Below are 18679 nucleotides of genomic sequence, written 5' to 3' on the forward strand. Positions count from 1 at the left end.
AATATACAAAAATGAAAACTAGAAGTTCCCTTCTACCTCCTACCTCTTAGACCTTTCCCTCAAAGTTAAATTTTTTTTTGATTCCCCCTGCCACATGGATATCTATTTATAGATTTATGTATTTTTATTTATGCAAGTAGTTCTACACTGTTCTACATTTTGTTTTAGATTTTCTCTTAAGGATCATTCTCTTGCAGCATTTCTTAAAGACTCTTAGTCTTACCTAAAGTATCATTGACTATTCTTCTGGCATTTTAGATTTGAGATAAATAGATATGCCCCCTGTATCCCACATTTCTCCAGCCCTCAGACCCTACTGCAATACCAGTGGGATCCCCAATCCTTAGCCTCTTTAGTCTTTCTGGTTATATAGAAAAGTCCACAGCAGTCCCATAAGTTCACAGTCAGTCTCCTTTGGCCTCTATTTTCAGTACCCAGAGTCTCTTTAAATCAGTGCCTACCACTGCTCCCGGGCTAATAAACTGTTGGTAAATCTTCCTTCCCCTGTTCAGGGTATTGTTTCTCAGAATAGGAATGGTAGGCCTGACGAGTTTACTCAGAAGCCCCATGTCTTTGCACATGTGTGCATACAAAAATGTATCCATGAGTGTGAATATACTCAAAGTAATAATGTACACTCTCTCCACAAGTCAGTCCCTCTCAGCTGCTGATTTTTTCCATGTAACTATTATAATTGAAACACATAAAGTTTCACATTTTACACATATATTTACTTATTGTGTTGTGTAAGCACATAAACACTTATTTGTAAAGGAGGAAACCTTTGCCTGAAGATGCTGCTGCTTTTTAAGTTCTGGTGTTTTTCTTGGAGGGTCAGTGAATTCTCACAGTGACAGCTGGATGGGAGGGAATACTTTGTGTTTCCATGAAGGAGAAGGTTATGTATTTAAACCTATAACCTGAGTTTCCAAGATGTCTGTCTCAAGACAGAAGGAAAAGTAAGGAAAGATGGAAGGAAAGTGAAAGGGAGGAAGCGAAGGATATAGGAAAAGAGGGAAGGAAAGAATAGCATACCTCTTTGTTATCCTACATCTATTGAAAAAAATCAATCAGCTTCATTTCCTGCAGATCAATGGTCAACAAGTTAATCATCTTTGCCTTTAGGCTATTTTTATGCTGCTACTACTGTCACCCCCTTTGTCACTATCACTATCTACTCATTATTACTGCTTCTACCATCATTATTTGTGTTACCATTCTGGATTCATGCTTAAAGAATCAAATAATCAAAAACTTGCTTGAGTCATACATTGTGAAACATGCATTTGGAATGATTCCCTGAGAAAGCTGAGTACGGAATACAAATATTTTGAATGGACTTATCTTAGGAGTTGTACTGCTTTTTTTGCTTGTCATTTAAAAACGCTTAATACGAATAAATTGTTTGTATAGTGAGGCTTTTTTAAAAATCCTTAGATAAGAAATACATGGTTTGAAAGCAGAGAATAAAAACATGAATGATAATGGACACAATGCCCAGGAGAAGGTCCTTGCTGCTCCTGCCCAGCAGGCGTTATAATTGGCTATTCGGTGTGTTTATTTCAGGCTGCAGATACTAGATAACAGTGGCTGGTTGGTTGCCAGCATATGACTTAGTTGCCAAATGGAGTGTTTAGTACTTGTTACATATGACTTATATCACAAGTTCTTCCCATTAACAGTCTGCTGGTGATAACCTACTTGGCTTTTCATGTGGTTACTTTGAAACAGCCACTTGACAACATTTGGCATATCACAAAGTTTAATACTGAATAAAGGAGTGCGTCAATGACTACATGGGCTCAACCATATACTGATACGGTACTTGGTGCAGAATGGGCACCCAGTCAATGTCTGTTCAATGAATGAAATAATCCTGTGTGAACATTTTTCTAGTTTACTGAATCAAAGTTAGGTCTATGGACTGGAAACATAAATGTCTGGAAAAGAGATAGAAATAGTAGTACTTAAATCTCCTAAAGGCTTGCATTTTTATGGAAGAAGACATTCTGCTTATCTGTTGTCATTTAAATACAAAGTTGAATTAAATGGAATAATGAAGTTCTCATCAAAATGTCCTTAATTCTGAGTCAAAATGTAACCTTGTGATAATGATAATGTCCATTATCTCAAGTCTATTTTTAAAAAATAGATCCACTTCAGGAATGTGCATTAAATATGGTGATCTTTATTTTTAGATTGAAAACTTGCAAGAACAACTTAGGGATAAAGACAAGCAACTGACCAATCTGAAAGACAGAGTGAAGTCCTTGCAGACGGATTCCAGTAACACAGATACTGCGCTGGCGACGCTAGAGGAGGCTCTGTCAGAGAAGGTGAGCTTGGACTCAAAAATGGGGGAAATCAGGATTGAGAGAAGCAGGATTGGGAGATAATCCAAATGATTAAAATTTACTTTCTTCTCCTCATTCTTTAATAATATCTTTGGTCCCATCTGGGCCTCACATTACCTTATCAGCCCTCTTTATTAGGCTCCCTGTGCAAGTCTTGCCTGCAGCCAGGGAAATATGTTTGAAACGCAAATCTGATCACATCACTCTTGGTCCCCCTTCACTAGCTTGTCATTGCTCTTAGGATGATAAAGTCTGGACTTCTTATGCTGGCACAGTGCACCCCCCATCCAAGCTGGTTCTTTTCTGATCAACACCTCTCCTGGCTGTCTCCTTCCTTCCTCCCTCTCTTCCTCCTTCCCTTCCTTCCTCTGACCTTTTTCCCTTCCTTTCCAGTCTCATCCCCATCCCCTATCTCTCTTCCCTGGTTTTCTGTGCTCTAGCTCTGCTGGGTTTCTAGATTCTGAATTACACCATGTTCCTTTCTCCCTCAACTCTTGGGATTGTTCTCACCCAGCCTACAATGTGATTTAATGTCTGCAGATTTAATTCTTCTTTGGAGAGGTGAGCTTCTTGACAAGATGTGTTGTACAGTAGTCAAAAGTTTAGAATCAGATTGTCTGGGTTCAAATCCTAGATCTGATACTTACTCCTTTGAAAAAGTTACTTAACCTCTCATTTCCTCAGGGAAAATATTATTATTTTATTGATTAGTTCCTTAGGGATACCCCCTTAAGGACCCCTATTATGTTCTCCTGAATACCACGAACTTGTCAGAGCTTTTGTCACAATCCCACTTGTTCATGCATCTGTTTTTACTTGATTAATCCATTTTCTCTGCTGGAGTCCAAACCTAGGCAACATACCTTGTGTGTGTGCATATATGTTAAAGTGACATCCCAGGGCCTTGCACAGTATTTTTCTGGGGCTGCTCTGTGGATATTGGATATTGGCTATTGTGGTCACCAGGATGCAGCAGAGATGAGAATGGGCAAAATCTTGGCTCTTACAGACTTCAGATTCTAATGGATTTGAGGGGGAAATAAACAATAAACAAGAAAGAGACATATGTAGGATTTCAGAAGGTCATAATTTCTATAAACAAAAATAAAGTAGGGATGGATACAGGGACTTTTGGGTGGAGTGGCCAGCTAGGGACCAGGAAAGTGACATTTTAAAAGGAAAGGGCCGAAGGAAGTGATCAGTGATTCAGGAACCCTTCTGAAGGGAGGATGTACTAGGCAGAGGGAAGAGCAAGTGCAAGGGATGAGTCAGGTCATCTCCCAGGGCCTTGTGAGAAAAGATTTTTGAAATCTGCCTTTTACTCTTTGGGGCTGGGAGACCATTCTGAGGCTTTCCTTCTGATTACATTTAAAATAATAATTTTGAATAAGTAAAAATTAAAAAATGAAAGAATGAAAAGAATGAGTTAATGAAGAATGAAACAACAAATAAATGAAATCCATTAAGTAAATACATCATTCTGATGTTTACTGATTTTTAAAATGATTTTTAGCCCATTTTAGTTTGACTGGAAGTAGTTCATTCGTTCTCTGGGCACCTATTGTAGTTGAATTTCTGTTTTACGTCCTCATCCTCAATACTCATGAAGTGTCCAAGAACCAGAGGTCAAAAGTAGTGCAGGTAAGGTTCTTTAGGACTTTTGAGAGACAGCTTAATGTTGTGGGGGTTCAGACATGCAATGTTTTGGTAAGTTTTGGGGCCCATTTTTATTTACATTATTTTCAAATTCAGCTTGAAACAAAAGAAATCTTTTTTCATTGTTAATATTTTTTTCTTTTGTTCTTTTTCGATATACATGACCATAGAGTGTATTTTGACATATATATATAGAGAGAGAGTAAAAATTATTCTAATTAGGATCCCATTTCTTATGGTTGAACATGATGTACAGTTTCACTGATTGTGTATTCATATATGAACATAGAAAAATTATGTCTGATTCATTCTACTGCCTTTCCTAATTGTATCACCACATCTCTTTCCTTCATTCCCCCTTTTTTATTTTTATTTTTATTTTTACAGACTGCATTTTGATTCATTGTACACAAATGGGGTATGACTTTTCATTTCTATTGATGTACACAATATAGATTCACACCATTGTGTAATCATACATTACATAAGGTAATAATGTCTGTCTCAATCCACTATCTTTCCTTTCCCCACCCTGTTCCACCTTCATTCCCCTTTGTCTAGTCCAGTGAACTACTATTATTCTTTGCTTACCCCCTTGTCATGGGTTGGCATTCACATATCGGAGAGAATATTCAACCTTTGGTTTTGGGGGATTGGCCTATTTCATTTAGCATGATAGTCTCTGGATCCATCCATTTATTGGCAAATGTCATAAAGTCATTCTTCTTTATGGCTAAGTAATACTCCATTATATATATAAACCATATTTTCTTTATCCATTCATCTGTTGATGGGCATCTAGGTTGGTTCCATAGCTATGCTATTACGAATTAAGCTGCTATAAACATTGATGTGGCTATGTCATTGTAGAAATCTTAACTTTTAAGATGTGCAAGTAAACACATTTTTTTTAGTCCTTTGATGCTCTCATCATTTTTGATTCTGCAGTACTTTGCAATACTTGCCCACAGGCTTTAGTTTGGATGTCTTAGCATAGTAACAGCGTCACCAACTATATTCCCTGTTATGACAGGATATACACTGTGGGGTATTGAGGTCAGGTAGAAGGAGACCCAGGAGCTAGTGTCACATTTGCCACTAACTAGGAGACCCTGGCAAGTAATTCTTTACAGGGTCTCAAAGTTCCTGTTTGTTGAATAAGGGAATTGAATTAAGTGGCTCACTGCTTCCCTAAGCCAGTGTATCTTAAAGACTTCTCTGCAACTTCTTCAGAATTACCAGGAGGTGGCTGTTGAAAACCTAAATGTCTACTAAATCTGAACCTTGAGTGGGGGCCTGGAAATCTGCACTTTAGCATACTCTCCTGGTCTATGTGATGTATACTTTAGTGTGAGAATCACTGCTGAGCCAAGAAAAGAGCCATAGCACTATGGCTAGATATTCTTTATGGTCCTATTAAAAATTATAATATAAATATATTAAACCATAATAATTAAAATATTTTATTTGAAGACATAAAAATATTGAATATGATAGCTTTTCAGGAAAAGATATTCTTCTTTCAATATTCAAGAATTTATTTCCACAGATTTTTGTACTAATTTTGCTTGTAAAATTGGAAAGTGGCAGTTGGGGAGAGAGATGTTGGTTCAAAAATATTAAGATTATGTATGCATTTTTGGGTGATATGATGTCAGTTCATTCTTATGTCTTGGTTTCTTTCTTAAAATTTATGAAAGTAAACATATACCCTGTAATTTTCCATGTTGTTGATTCTTGGCAGTATTTTATCCTCCCACCTCCACCCATTGAACCTATTAAGGTTTGATTTATTCTAGTTTAGGTCCTAAAGCAATTCCCAAATCTGAAACTTACTTTTTATTTAAATATTTCCTTTGTGGCTGAGGGATGTTCTGGAAGGAAATCTGAGTGAGGTCTGTGGGAGGCTGGCTGCACCAGACTATCCTTATAGTGTGCGAGTATATTACCTGGGGCAAGTCTTTTCCCCTGGGAGCCTCTTAGAATTTCTTCTTCAAACTGCACATTTGAATTACTTAATTCCCAAGTGTCATACTGTTCTGGAACTTCCTTGACAAGAAGTATTTAGTTTGCTAATCTGCAATCTCAGGCACATTATATCCAAATTGGATGAAGAGTTGAGAATGTAGATGTCTAAAAGGATCAGGCAGGGAACAAAAATGAGGGAAGTGGGCTTTATGGGATTCAGAAAGGCTGGTGGAACTATGGCAAGCTACATAGTTTCTGACCTGTTTCAAAACATTTGAGTTTAGATTTTAAAAATATTACGATGCTCGAGCTCACCAAATTATTCTGTGGGCCAACTTTGGTCTGTAAGATATTTAGTTCCAAATGTTATTTGCATATGATTTGTAGTTTTTTACACAGTAATGAATAATAACAGTGATACAGGGCAGTTAATTGGAGGGAATTTTCAAAAGATGCTAGTACATTTCAAAAGCACAAAACCATTGAATATGCCCTGGCAAGTTTGTTTATGATAGGACGAGCAATAAAAGTTCAAGTATTCCAGTGATTATCAAACTTTGTTATGTATCCAAACAATCTTATGACCTAAGTAGTTTTTTACTTATAGTCTCCTGATTCCCATTTCCTAAATGTTTTGATTCAGTTACTCTACCTTGAGCCCAGGAACCTGTGATTTTTAAGCATGCCTAGAAATTCCAATACAAGTGGTTGGAATACCACAACTTCTAGAAAACACTAAATTCAAGCTTTTCTATCTTAAAGATGGGAAATAGGTTCAATGAAGTGAAACGATTTGACCAGAAATATTGTAGACATGCGAGTATCATTCCCTATTCCTGGGCCTGGGTATCATTTGTCAATTGTGACACATGCTGCTTCTCAACCCCAAATTCCCAGAAGCCACTTTCACCCTAAGTTGGCCCTTGGTTGAGACTGTTGCCTCTCTTGGAACAACCATCTGAGGCCACCTAGCTCACAAGTGATAGTGTACTTATAACAACTTTACAATATACATTTAAATGGTTTTCTCCTTACAAATTCCACTTTTTTCCCCACTTAATTGAATAGATCCTCTGGAACAAGGTTTAGGGTGAAAGATAAAATGGTTAGTAAAATCTTATGGCTTCATATGTACACTTAATTATTTGCTGTCTTTTGTCTGGTAGATAGAACTCATCAGAAACTGTTCACCATTTCCCTTGGATTATGGCATCCTGGGGATTTTGTTCCTTGTTTTAGTTTCCAGAAACTTATTAAACTGTTGAGAGAGTAACAGTTAAGGCTGAGTGTGTCTCAGTCTGGGAATGTAACTCAATGGAAGAGCGCTTGTCTACCATGCACAGGCCTACTTCAATCCCCAGCCTCACAAAAATAAGATTGAGTATGACTTAATTCTGGGATTGACACACAGAAGCTCAGAAGACAGATCCCACTGTATTTATAAGGCTGGTCTCTCCAAGCTTTGCCTTAACCACCTAGCAGATAAGCAGTTGAGAAAGCCAGATAGCAGAGCTAGAGGCCCCTGCAGTGCCGTTCCCACTCAGTGATAAAGCACAAATAGATTAGACCTGGGCTGTGCCAGATGAGTGCTCAAGGAACACTTGCCAGTGCAAATAAGGCTAAAGCAAGAACACATTGGAATTTCTGCAAGTTAGTTGTTAATCAACTAGATCCTGGCTTTTTAACACATGTTTTTGACATCTGGCCCCATGTGGCTGACAGTTAAATTAGTTTTGTGATTGACAGAGAAATATTTTGTACTATTGAATCATCAATAATATTTATGAACATTATAGTGCTTGCTGATTTTTTTGTCATCAATGCCCAGTCAATAGTACCAGTATTAAGAACAAATTAACTACTTTCCAAATTACTCTGACACCTTCTGCGTGTTAACACAAATATGTAATTTTATGAGCCTTCCTTTGAAGCCAAAATGATTCTACTTTGAGTCTCCTTCCTTCCACCTGCCTCTCTAAGTGTGTTTTTTATGCCAGAAAGTTTGGTCCTGGGATAGAAAATGTCAGAGACTGCCCTCTAGAAGGCTAGACTGGGAGGATGAACATGTGAAGGGTGCCAAGTGGTAATAAATGTCATGTGATCTGACCAGAAGGAATCCTGAAAGATTTTCAAACAGTGAAGTGACCCTGTCAGTTTGGAGCTTTAGAAATGTCACTCCAGCAGCCGTGTGATGGAAGTGATGGGAGAGGGCCTGGTGGCCAGGTAACTGGTTGTAGTAGAGGCAAAAGGTAGAAAGGGCTCCATTCAAAGTCCTTGAGAGATGTACTGTGCACTGTGGTCATTTTCTTCTTTTGCAGATCACATAATCGTCCACTCTGCATTGTCATAGGTGGAGTAATATGGGGCTGTAACTGAAATCATGAAGCAATAAATACAGACAAATCATAGTCTCATTTTTTTATGCTTCTACCCCCATTGTTATAATAATATATTTTAGTTATAGTGTTTTAAATAATTGTAAAACAGTAATGGTACTTTTCTTCCCCTTCAGAAGCATTAAATATATAAATTGTCATTGGGATACTTCAGCTGCTTCCTTAGGGGATCATAAATTACAAGCTGTATTCAAACTAACCTACTCTTCCACTAAACCCTGTTTTACAGTTGTCTTGTGTATCTGGCCTTGCCTTGTGCTGTATACTTACAAGAATATAAAAGATAACATCAGGATCCTTAGGGTAGTTGTTGTGCTAATGTTTTTTAACATGGTCATTTAAAAAGAACTTCAGATGAGTGTTGAATAGTTTGAAACTTATTTCAGAAATTTAAATCAATCTGTATCCAGATGGAACTTCTCTGATTTTTTTTCCCCCAAAAGGGTCTTTCTTTGATATTAGTCAGATTCCACATTTATGGAAAACATCTACCAGAGTAGCATTTTCATTTCAGTATGAATTGCAAATTCAGACAGACCTTCATGCTCCTTGAATGTTTCCGGGCATATATTTGTGGTGATGTGGTCTCATGAGCCTGGTTAAGTATTAGAGAGCCCTGGAGGTCAGATTGGGTCTTCTGTTAGCTGGGTCACCTGGAATGAGTCTGGTCCCTCTGGGCTCTGGGTTTCCCTAACTCCATTCTGTCTCCAGTAGTACTGACTCTGCTTTCAAAGTTGTGATGAGGACTGATGAGAACAGCACATCATAGCATATAGTAAGCCCTCAGTGAAGGAATACTCTGAATTGTGCTCAAACTAAACCAGTGTTTTGAAATTTTTACTGGTCACCAAGAAGTTATTGAAAACAACACATAAGTAAACATTTCTAGGTACATTAGAAAAATCACATACATGATGGACTTATTCTTTATTTTGTCTTGAGTTCTCATTTCAAGTCCAGCTTTAAGTCCTGGAGGTCTAATCTTGCCTCACTTCAGTCCCCTGTCTAGTCAAAGAAGAGTCTAGAAACCAGAGAAGGTTCTTTGATGCCAAACTGGAGACCCATCAAGTGGTTGGTTGTTTCTTCCCTGTGGCTGTACAAGTCTTCAGCAAGTCTCAAATCTTGGTGCTTGAATATCTCTCTTTTAGAACTGCTTTAACTTTATCCAGATACCACCATGAACCAGGTGTAGCCTCGGAGTTTGAACCCCACCCAACCCCGTAATGCTGTTATAAAAACAAGTCAAAAGCTGTATTGGTTGTCTTTTGCAGATGCCAGCATGTACAACCTCTTTCCACAAACCCAAGTTTGTGTTTCTTGTGTGTGTTGATTGCTTTGGCATGTGCTTACTGGATTCTCACCTCTTCTTTTTTCATGACTGTGTGACAGGAGAGAATAATAGAGCGTTTGAAAGAACAGAGGGAGAGAGATGATCGGGAAAGACTAGAAGAGATAGAATCCTTCCGCAAAGAGAACAAGGACCTGAAAGAAAAGGTCAATGCTTTACAAGCTGAACTCACAGAAAAAGAGGTGAGCCTGGAGAAACAATGAACCACATTGATAGTCCTCATAAACCCATTTTCATTGAAGCTGCAAGAAGCTTGGTGGAAGGGACTGTAGGAAGGCTTAGGGAACATGGTAACCTTTCTCTTGTAAAGCTGTATGAATTCTAAGGAAACTGTTTTCTGTAACTTCCTTCATCAGTGATGCCCTCTGGATATCTTCTCGGTTCTGCTAAGTATTTACAGTCAGCTCCTTGAGACTTTGTACCACCTTTGTGTGGTTTAGTGTATTCTATAATTTTTTCAAAGTTCCTTGATCCTTTTCACTGAGCATATATGAGGATGAGAATATCAATAATAAATAACAATTCCACTCTATTGAGGGTCTGCTATGTGCTAATGCTTGTGTTCATAGCTTTATATTCATCTGTGCTCTCAAATGGTCAACTCAGTATCCTAGTTTAGGAGATGTAGCACCATGCTGGACACAAAGATGTAGGTAATATGGTTGCTTCTCTGGAATCTTATTTTTATATTGTAGTAAACAATTTAAAACAGTATTTTTATGCTACAGTAAACATGAATATAGAAGATAAATGCCACCTGTGTTTTTAAAGTAAGACAATATACTTTAAAGAAATTTCTTGCTTAGGGATTCTGGAGAGGATGCTTTGGGTTCTCCTCCCATACTCCAGTAGATACCTATAACTCCTTCAGTTTTCTTGAGGATAATTTAGTGGAGATGAATGAGAAATAGTCATATACATTATTTTTTTCAGTCTTCACAACTCTTGAGATACATGTCATTGTCTACAACTGACCCCTTTATACCTGTTTTTGTCTGTAAGAAGTGTGCATCTCCTTTACAGCTGCTTAGACTCTTTCACCCTGCTTTCACTGCATAGTTGTGTATTTCCCTACTTCACAAGAGTACCTCATCCTTGGGTGTTGGTAATGTTATACAAATTAAAATCCTGTATAAATTGGGAATGCAGGCTAAGAAGGAAAAATTTTGACAAGTTGAAGGAGGTTTGAGGAAACCCAGAAGCAAAATTCCTAAAATTTGTGTCCACTCTGTTTGGGAGAAGAGATTATTTCTTTGACATGAAAATTAAGAATTTAAGTCTTCTCCCTACTATTTTACCACTAATCCAGCTAGGGGTCCTGTAGTTACTATAGTTCATGTATGACAGGAAGAAGGCACAGAAGTTTTGTCCTTGTGTCACATTGCTCACTGATTAGAAGTGTTATATTTCTATATGTCTACGAAATACAGCAACACCCGGATTAATAACTGGGGAGTACAGCCTTGCCAAATTGACTAAAACGAGCATCAAAACTCACATTTTAAAACTTATAAAGAATAATAACATAGATTTTCAGTTAGGAAGGATCTTATAATTTAGATGGGGTGATAATATGTCTTCACTATGACAAAATGACTAGATTATAAGGTCTTGTTATTTCAGTGGAAGTGATATGGTAAGTATATGAAATCAGAGTTGCAGACCTGTGTTTGAGATTTGTATCTTCCTTTAATAGCTGGGTGACCTTCAACAAGACACATAGTTAATGTGAGCCCTAGCTGCCTCACTTGAAACATGAGAATGGCTAAGCTGTCCTTCACAGAGTGATTAGGAGCATCTCACTGGGTGGTGAGGCCTTTCATCCTCAGGGTCATTCTAGTGCCCATGAAGCAGCCTAGCATAAGGTGTTACTTTTTCAGAAAGATTTCTGTGTGCATAGTAACTTCCAAGGTGCTGCAGAAAGGTAAGAAATGCACACTGCCTGATTTGGGGTGAAACCTGGATATTTTAGTCCCATAGTTAAATGTTGCTACCCATTTCATATTTGATAGTGAACATTGCCCTTGTAAGTAGTAAAGTTATGTTTAGAGGTACATGCAAATATTTATATCTTTAGTTGTTGAAGTTCAGACCTGTTCAGGGAAGTTCTTTCTGGATGTGGTTGATGGCTGGAACTATATGGGTAACCCCATGACTGAGTTAGGGAGATTCATTCTATCTGTTGAATCTAAATTACAAAGAACTAGAATATGAAGACTACTTTACTCTAAAATTTAAAATATTTTTAATTTTGATTCTCCAGAATATGTTTGAAAAACAGTGGTCATTTTTTTCTGTTAAAGAAATGGAATTTGATAAAAATTTAATAGGGCTGGGTATGGTGGCACACACCTGTAGTAATCCCAGCAACTCAGGAATGCCAGTTGAAGACCAACATCAGCAACCTAGCGAGGCCCTAAGTAACTTAACAAGACCCTGAATCAAAATTTAAGAAATAAACAAATAAAAAGGGCTGGGGATGTGGCTCAGTGGTTAAGCACCCCTGGGTTCAATTCCCGGTACTCCTCAAAAATAATAATAATAATTTTTAATAGGATTTTTAAAGTATTTGATTTGCCCTTCAGGGGGAGCATTGAAGTCAGCATTTTCTTTTATATTTGTCTCAGAATCTTCACAGTCTCACAGCAATAAATGTAAACAATGTCCAGGGTGTCTGTTTTGCTATGGCAGGTTAAGATCTCCCTGGGACTTCTATCATTAGCACAACTTTGAGACATGAAAAGTGCATTCACTGACCATACCATTTGGTCACATTTAATTCTACTGCAATTAGATCCTGCTTGGTTCTGTAAGCTGGCCAAATTTAATTTCTTGGCCAGAGCTGACTATTGTTACCTTGGTAAGACTGTCTTTACCCTTTCTGTCTAATGCATACTTTATTGCTAAGTATAGAATCAGTGTATTCAAATTGAAGACATCACTAGGAGAAATTGTGGTGTTTTACTTACCAGCATTCTTTTTCTTTCAGTCTAGTTTAATTGACCTCAAAGAACATGCATCTTCATTAGCTTCTGCAGGACTGAAAAGGGATTCCAAATTAAAATCTCTAGAAATAGCCATCGAACAAAAGAAAGAGGAATGTAGCAAACTAGAAGCACAGTTAAAAAAGGTAAGTGAGGTCTAAGAAAAAAAATCCTCATTTTCAAAAGAATTTATAGAATGGGAAAGAAAGACATTTTTCAAAAGAAATAAACTCCTTATCTTTTGCTGTCTACTGATAAAAGAATTATTCTTTATTCCTAAGAAGTCTACATCAAATCTGTCTGTGAACCTGAAAAATTATCTTAAGTTTCCTGTCTCAAGAAAACTTGAAAAATAGATGAAAATAGTAGAAGAAATGAAAAATATAAAAAAAAAAAAAACCATTATTCTCTGGGCAAATCTCAACTATCAAAAAAGATAAATGGAAATGTTTGCAACAAACTAAAGAATCCAGGGGCCCCATTATACATTGAAGAACTAGTACTACTTTTAGAAGTAGGTTAATTTTTGTATTAGAACTTCGCAGATTTTTCCTAGCAACATTAAAATTCTAGAAATTCACCAATATAGTCAAGTCCCAGCATATCTCTAGAATGACTATTTATCTTTGACCTATATGGCCTTACTGTCTAAGAAAGCTTGTTGTGTATAGAAGACTGTGTAAAGGAAAGCAGGGTCTTTCCATTGTGGCATTCACATGCTTTCTCTGACCTGGACATTCTTGTGGAGTGCATTTCCAGTCATGCATGGTTCCTTTGACTTTTTCCCTGTGTTGTTTGGTACGTCTGCACTCATCATTCACATAAAACTCATAATGTTATGAGTTTAAGCATTTCGTTTCCCTTTGAAAACTTATAAACTTATTCAAAAGAGATAAGAATATAAACATTAAAATAAAGCATATAATAAAATTTGATGGTATAATTCATAGCACACTGAAATGGGAATTTATTAGCTGCAGTTAGAAAGACAAATGACTTGGATGGCAGGGATATGATGGAATCCCATACTAGTGGAGGAATTATTCTGAATATTTTAAAATTTAATATACTATTTTTATGGTACTGTATAACTGAAATGTGACTAGTTATGCTCATTTTACAGGACATTTTAGGAAATTGTCATTAGAAATTTCACACTAAGAAAGTCTGCTTACTAATACAGAAAAGAGATAAATATACAGATTGAATCTCTTTGTAACAAAATGGAAAGAAAAATATCTATATTGCAAAATGTTTCACTCACCATCTACCTTATTGCAAGCAATATTTAGTTAAAGAGAAATCCTGAACAGTAAATAAAAGAGTTAAAGTACCCATATGAGGGTATTTAAGTGGAGTTTGATTTGGCTGTTTATGCTTTGGGATTATTATATACATTCTTAACACATTATAAAATTGTCCCTCAATATGGTATATATGCATATGCATATTAGGAAATAGATCTATGAAACATACATTTTACTTAACAAAACGATATTGTGACCATAAGTCTTGAAAAGTAACTTTATGAGAGAGAAATTTACTAGACGTGGTCCTCTTCATGATCTTACCTCACTTGTACTGTGTTGAGTGTGGAAGAAAGAGGACCTCAAACAGACCTGAGCCTGAAAGACACCGTCAATCAACTCTGATGAGCTGTCATAGAGGTCAGGCCACCCTGTTTATACTTTCTGCGGATCCATGCACTACACCCTCATTTTTAGTGTAAGTCATCTCTAGAGTTTGAAATTCCCTAGTAATTAAAAGGAAGGTTCACATATTGATGCTTATAGTTTCCTGTACATGACTTAGTTTAATAAATCAACATCTATGCAATTCAGTATAGTTTCTTCAGCATAGCTGTGGTTTGCCCGAGAGATCACTTATAGTATTTTCTTTGTACTCTCAGGTAGACAAATTTACTGGAATTCACAGACCAAATCCTGTAAATATTTTATCATTATACCTGACAGCATTTTAACATTCTGCAATATCACCAGAAGTGAAATGACAAATAAGGTTGTCTTACTGTAAAGAAACTATTTAATTTATGAAAGGCTAACTTATTTCTAAGTATTTACATAATCTTTGCTTATACTGTCTCCTAAGTGCATAGTACAGTGAGTTTAAGTAAGGTAATGATAATTTAAATATTTTTATTTCTAACTGTGGATGCTGTTTTGTTGTTTTTGGCTCTTTAGCATTAACTACATTCAAAAGTTTAAAATATTTTTTTCAGTAGTCTTTAATTCTGCTAATAAATAGTTCCATAAAAACCTCAAGTACCAATCACCTTAAAAAGAATTGAGATCTACATGAAATATTTGAAAATGTAAGCCAACAGTATGTAAATATGCATATAAACACATCATTTACTTGTGGAAAAATAAGCAGCTAAAAAAGCTTAAGGAGTGTCTGGGCCTCCTTTTAAGTAAAAGAGTTTGTGACTTGTGAATAAAATATAAAGGTTGACTAAATGAAAACTGAAAACATAATAGTTTTATTATGTCATAAATACACAGTGAATGCTCAGTGAAATTTTGCTCAAGATTTGTGAGCATCCAGGTATTTTTTGCCTTAAAATTTATGCAAGATCATAGATGTGTTTATTTGAACAGACACCTAGTCTACCAATGACAATGATATCCAAAAGGAGATTTTAATTGATTTTCATCTTATGACTAATGCTTAACATTGAGTTTTTACATAAAAGTTTGGGCAGAACATTCACACACATTGTTACTTTTAACACTTTATTATACTGTGCAGATTTAAGATATCTTCAAATCCTAAGTGATAAAAAATGACTACAGGCAGAAAAGGAATTACCTTTTAGGCATTCCATCCCACCTCTTAAAAATGTCATAGTTAGATGTTTATGTGTGGGGATATCCTTACTGTTATTGGTAAGACTTATTAAACAATGCCATCCAAATAATGAACAACTACCAGTTATGAGTGTGCTGTATAATTCAGTGCATTAATCAATTGTAGATACCACATATTGAAAATATCCTGATTATTAATGCATGGATCATATTGTTTTGTTAGAGTATTTGAGGTTCATGATGTAGAAGGCAATTGATGTGTATGACTAGATCAGTTCAGAAGTAATAGTAATTCAAAATGTTATGATTTAAGTTCCTCAGTAATCTTCTAATTAATATCATACTTGAGGAGAGGGTTTTCTTAAACCATGATAAAATCATTATTTACTTTATTCAAGTTGAAGTAACAGGAATCTGGCTCATAAATGTATGTCTCAGTTTAAAGCAAAGTAACAGTTTCCATAATATTTTACCTTCTGAACCTTGATGTCAAGCCTGAAATTATTGGTGCAGGTATTTAAGAAATATCACGTGAGGATCCTTTTAAAAATAATATTCAGTACATTTAAATCCAAAAACTTTTAAATCTCTGCACAAAATTGACAGGAGACCATTACAGGTTCTAAAGTACTTGGAACACAATAGGATATCTTTGAAAATTATTTATTTAATTCTAAACTAACAGTAGAAACTGGTAATAGGCAATGGATAATACTGTATTGTAGTTCTCTTTCATTTCCTACTGACTTAATTTTTTTCTTTTACCATTTAAGTTAATCTGATATTGTTTTGTTTACTGATATTTTGTTTTTACTAACCTGCCATTTGCTAATCTATATTTTTAGGGAGTTAGACTGAATAGAAAATTCAAGCTTGTGTTGGTATAAAAGAAGAGCTATAAATTCAATGATAAGATTTAATTAATCTTTTATTATTACCATCTTTGAAGTTCAGGTAATAAATTGTGGGCTTGGCCAAAAGTACTTCTTCTGATTCATTGCTGGAGGCCAGCACTTCATGTATCATCAAAAGTGGACAGCTTTCTTTATTTCATGGGTTATTTAACTTGAGAAAGGAAAAGTAATACAAACCTTAAATTTCTTATTCCAGCTATTCTTTTATCGGAGCCAAAGTCAACATTTGTATTTCCCTAGAGCCTCTCACTTTCACTGTGGAATGTTTAGAAACTGAAATTTCTTCTTTTTTAACGATCAGTTCGTCTGTGCGAATGCACTGGATTTGTTGAGCTAATGTTGTTTTTCTGGATCTTTCCTTCTTTCCCTGTCTGTGCTTCAATGCCTCCCCAACTTTGCAATGTAGCAAGCTGAGCAGTTGTTCAATCAGATGTACAACCCAGTAAGTCATTTCTGAAAGTTCCCGCTGTAACATATCAAAGCATGAGGATCCACTGAACACATGTCACAAAGTGCCATACTGGGGAGGCTTCAAAAATATTTATTAGTCCCTTCTTATTTCCATTCTGTCAAAAGAAATGACCTGTGCAGAAGCTGTTGTCATTTCTTTTGAATATTAAAAAATTAAGAACTCAAGGAAATATTCCTAGCTCTGATACTAGCTTCTTCTTAACTTCAGATCTAGGACTATAGAAAAACAGAAGTCAGCTAAAGATTTATATCATGGAATTCATCCTCAGATCCTTTGGACACAGCCTAATCTATGCGAAAAGAATTAGCGTTTGTAAAATAGCAAATAGTTCAGTGTATGTTGTATTCATGAGATAGACATTAAACTAAGCTTAGGTTTAACAATAAAAATCTCTTGGAGATTAGTAAATGCCTAACATTATTGTGGGTTTTGTAAGACATGTTTTTAAAACATGTCATTTGATTGAGGATAAACCATAATATAGTGTCGTAATAACAGATAATAGCAATTCTCATTATACTTTAGTGGAGTAAAAAACAGGTGACTAGTAAAAAAATTTGTAACATGGTCCAGATGCCATCACTATTTTTTTATCCTAATGATGTGTATATTTATATGAAGCAGTTTGTTTATTTTTTTTTTCTAAAAAAGGGTTTTTTTTTTTTTTTTTGGTCTTAATTTGGCTTACTGGGAGAAATGTTTCTAAAGGTGGCTAGATTTATCATTTGGCAAATATGATCTGAGCTATCTTGCATTCTAATTATCTCCTATTTATAAATGTCCAACATGGGGGAAAAAAAAGTAATAGCATCTATAAAGGAAACAAGTTAGCCAACAACTTTTTGTTAAGCCCTGCTCCAGGATACATTTAGCTTGATGTGCAAGATATAGGGATGTACTTAACTAGATTCATCCTCTACCCTTCATTCTTTACAACCAATTTTATTTTTGCACTGTAGCCCTCTTGGAGCATCTTTAATAACTATTTCCCAAGTATGAATTTTAGCATGGCAATCAAAAACAATCAATCCAAGTTTCCTTTCCCTTAACACTTGAATGGAAGGCTCAAAACAGTAGAGGTGAAGAAAGACAAATAAAGATTGGAGAATCTTCAAGCTTGAAAACATACCCTGGGACAAATGCATGTTCTTTTTTTCTGTTGTTTTGTTTTGTTTTTAAGTTTGTTTTAAAAGGGTATGAAGCAATCCTGCTGAAATTGTTTCATATCTACTAGCTAGGGACAGGAAGAAAACTTAAGAGGTATGAAGGACAAATGGGGATTGCTTTGTTCCTGCAACAGTGAAGAGTTACCACAGTCGTAGCAGGAGTTCATATCCCTGTTAGGATAGGTAGGTTCAAAGACATAACTCAGTTAACTTGTAGACCATTTTTAGAAATATCGATAATACAACATCATCAGCTTCTCCTTCGCTTCAGCCCAGTGATCTTCTCCAGTATGCGTAAGGAAACTTTTCAGTCTTTTCAGTGACTAATTCAAAATCATTGACTGACTCCCCACCCCCAAGTTAATTAAGCTAGCCCATTGGTTTAGCATATTGGAATATAGCCAACTCTCATTATTTTAACTCCCCTTGCCTACAGATATTCTCAGGGTCCAATTCTTTTTTGGACTGATAGGAATAGAGCATGATGGATTTTCTCTCCTTAATAGTCTTTTAAAAAATGACTATGTTTTCCCTAGTTATAAAAATAATATATGGCCGCAGTAGAGAATTTGCAAAAATGTAGAAGGATATAG

The 18679-nt window shown here is 35.9% G+C and overlaps 1 protein-coding gene across 6 annotated transcripts in view; it reads left to right on the forward strand.

Moving 5' to 3' along the window:
- The window catches only part of Erc2 (ELKS/RAB6-interacting/CAST family member 2), a 978194-nt gene that overhangs the window by 493729 nt on the left and 465786 nt on the right, over window positions 1–18679 (forward strand). For 3 of the 6 annotated variants that reach the window (XM_047532409.1, XM_047532410.1, XM_047532412.1), the window contains 4 exons: window positions 2199–2336; window positions 9764–9904; window positions 12712–12852; window positions 16855–16890. In XM_047532409.1, coding sequence (XP_047388365.1) covers window positions 2199–2336; window positions 9764–9904; window positions 12712–12852; window positions 16855–16890 — 456 coding nt within the window. The remainder of the gene's footprint in view (window positions 1–2198; window positions 2337–9763; window positions 9905–12711; window positions 12853–16854; window positions 16891–18679) is intronic. The other 3 variants (XM_047532413.1, XM_047532411.1, XM_047532414.1) reach the window with 1 other exon arrangement.

The sequence above is a fragment of the Sciurus carolinensis genome, chromosome 17 (assembly GCF_902686445.1).
Source record: "Sciurus carolinensis chromosome 17, mSciCar1.2, whole genome shotgun sequence".
In the NCBI taxonomy this organism is placed as follows: Eukaryota; Metazoa; Chordata; class Mammalia; order Rodentia; family Sciuridae; genus Sciurus; species Sciurus carolinensis.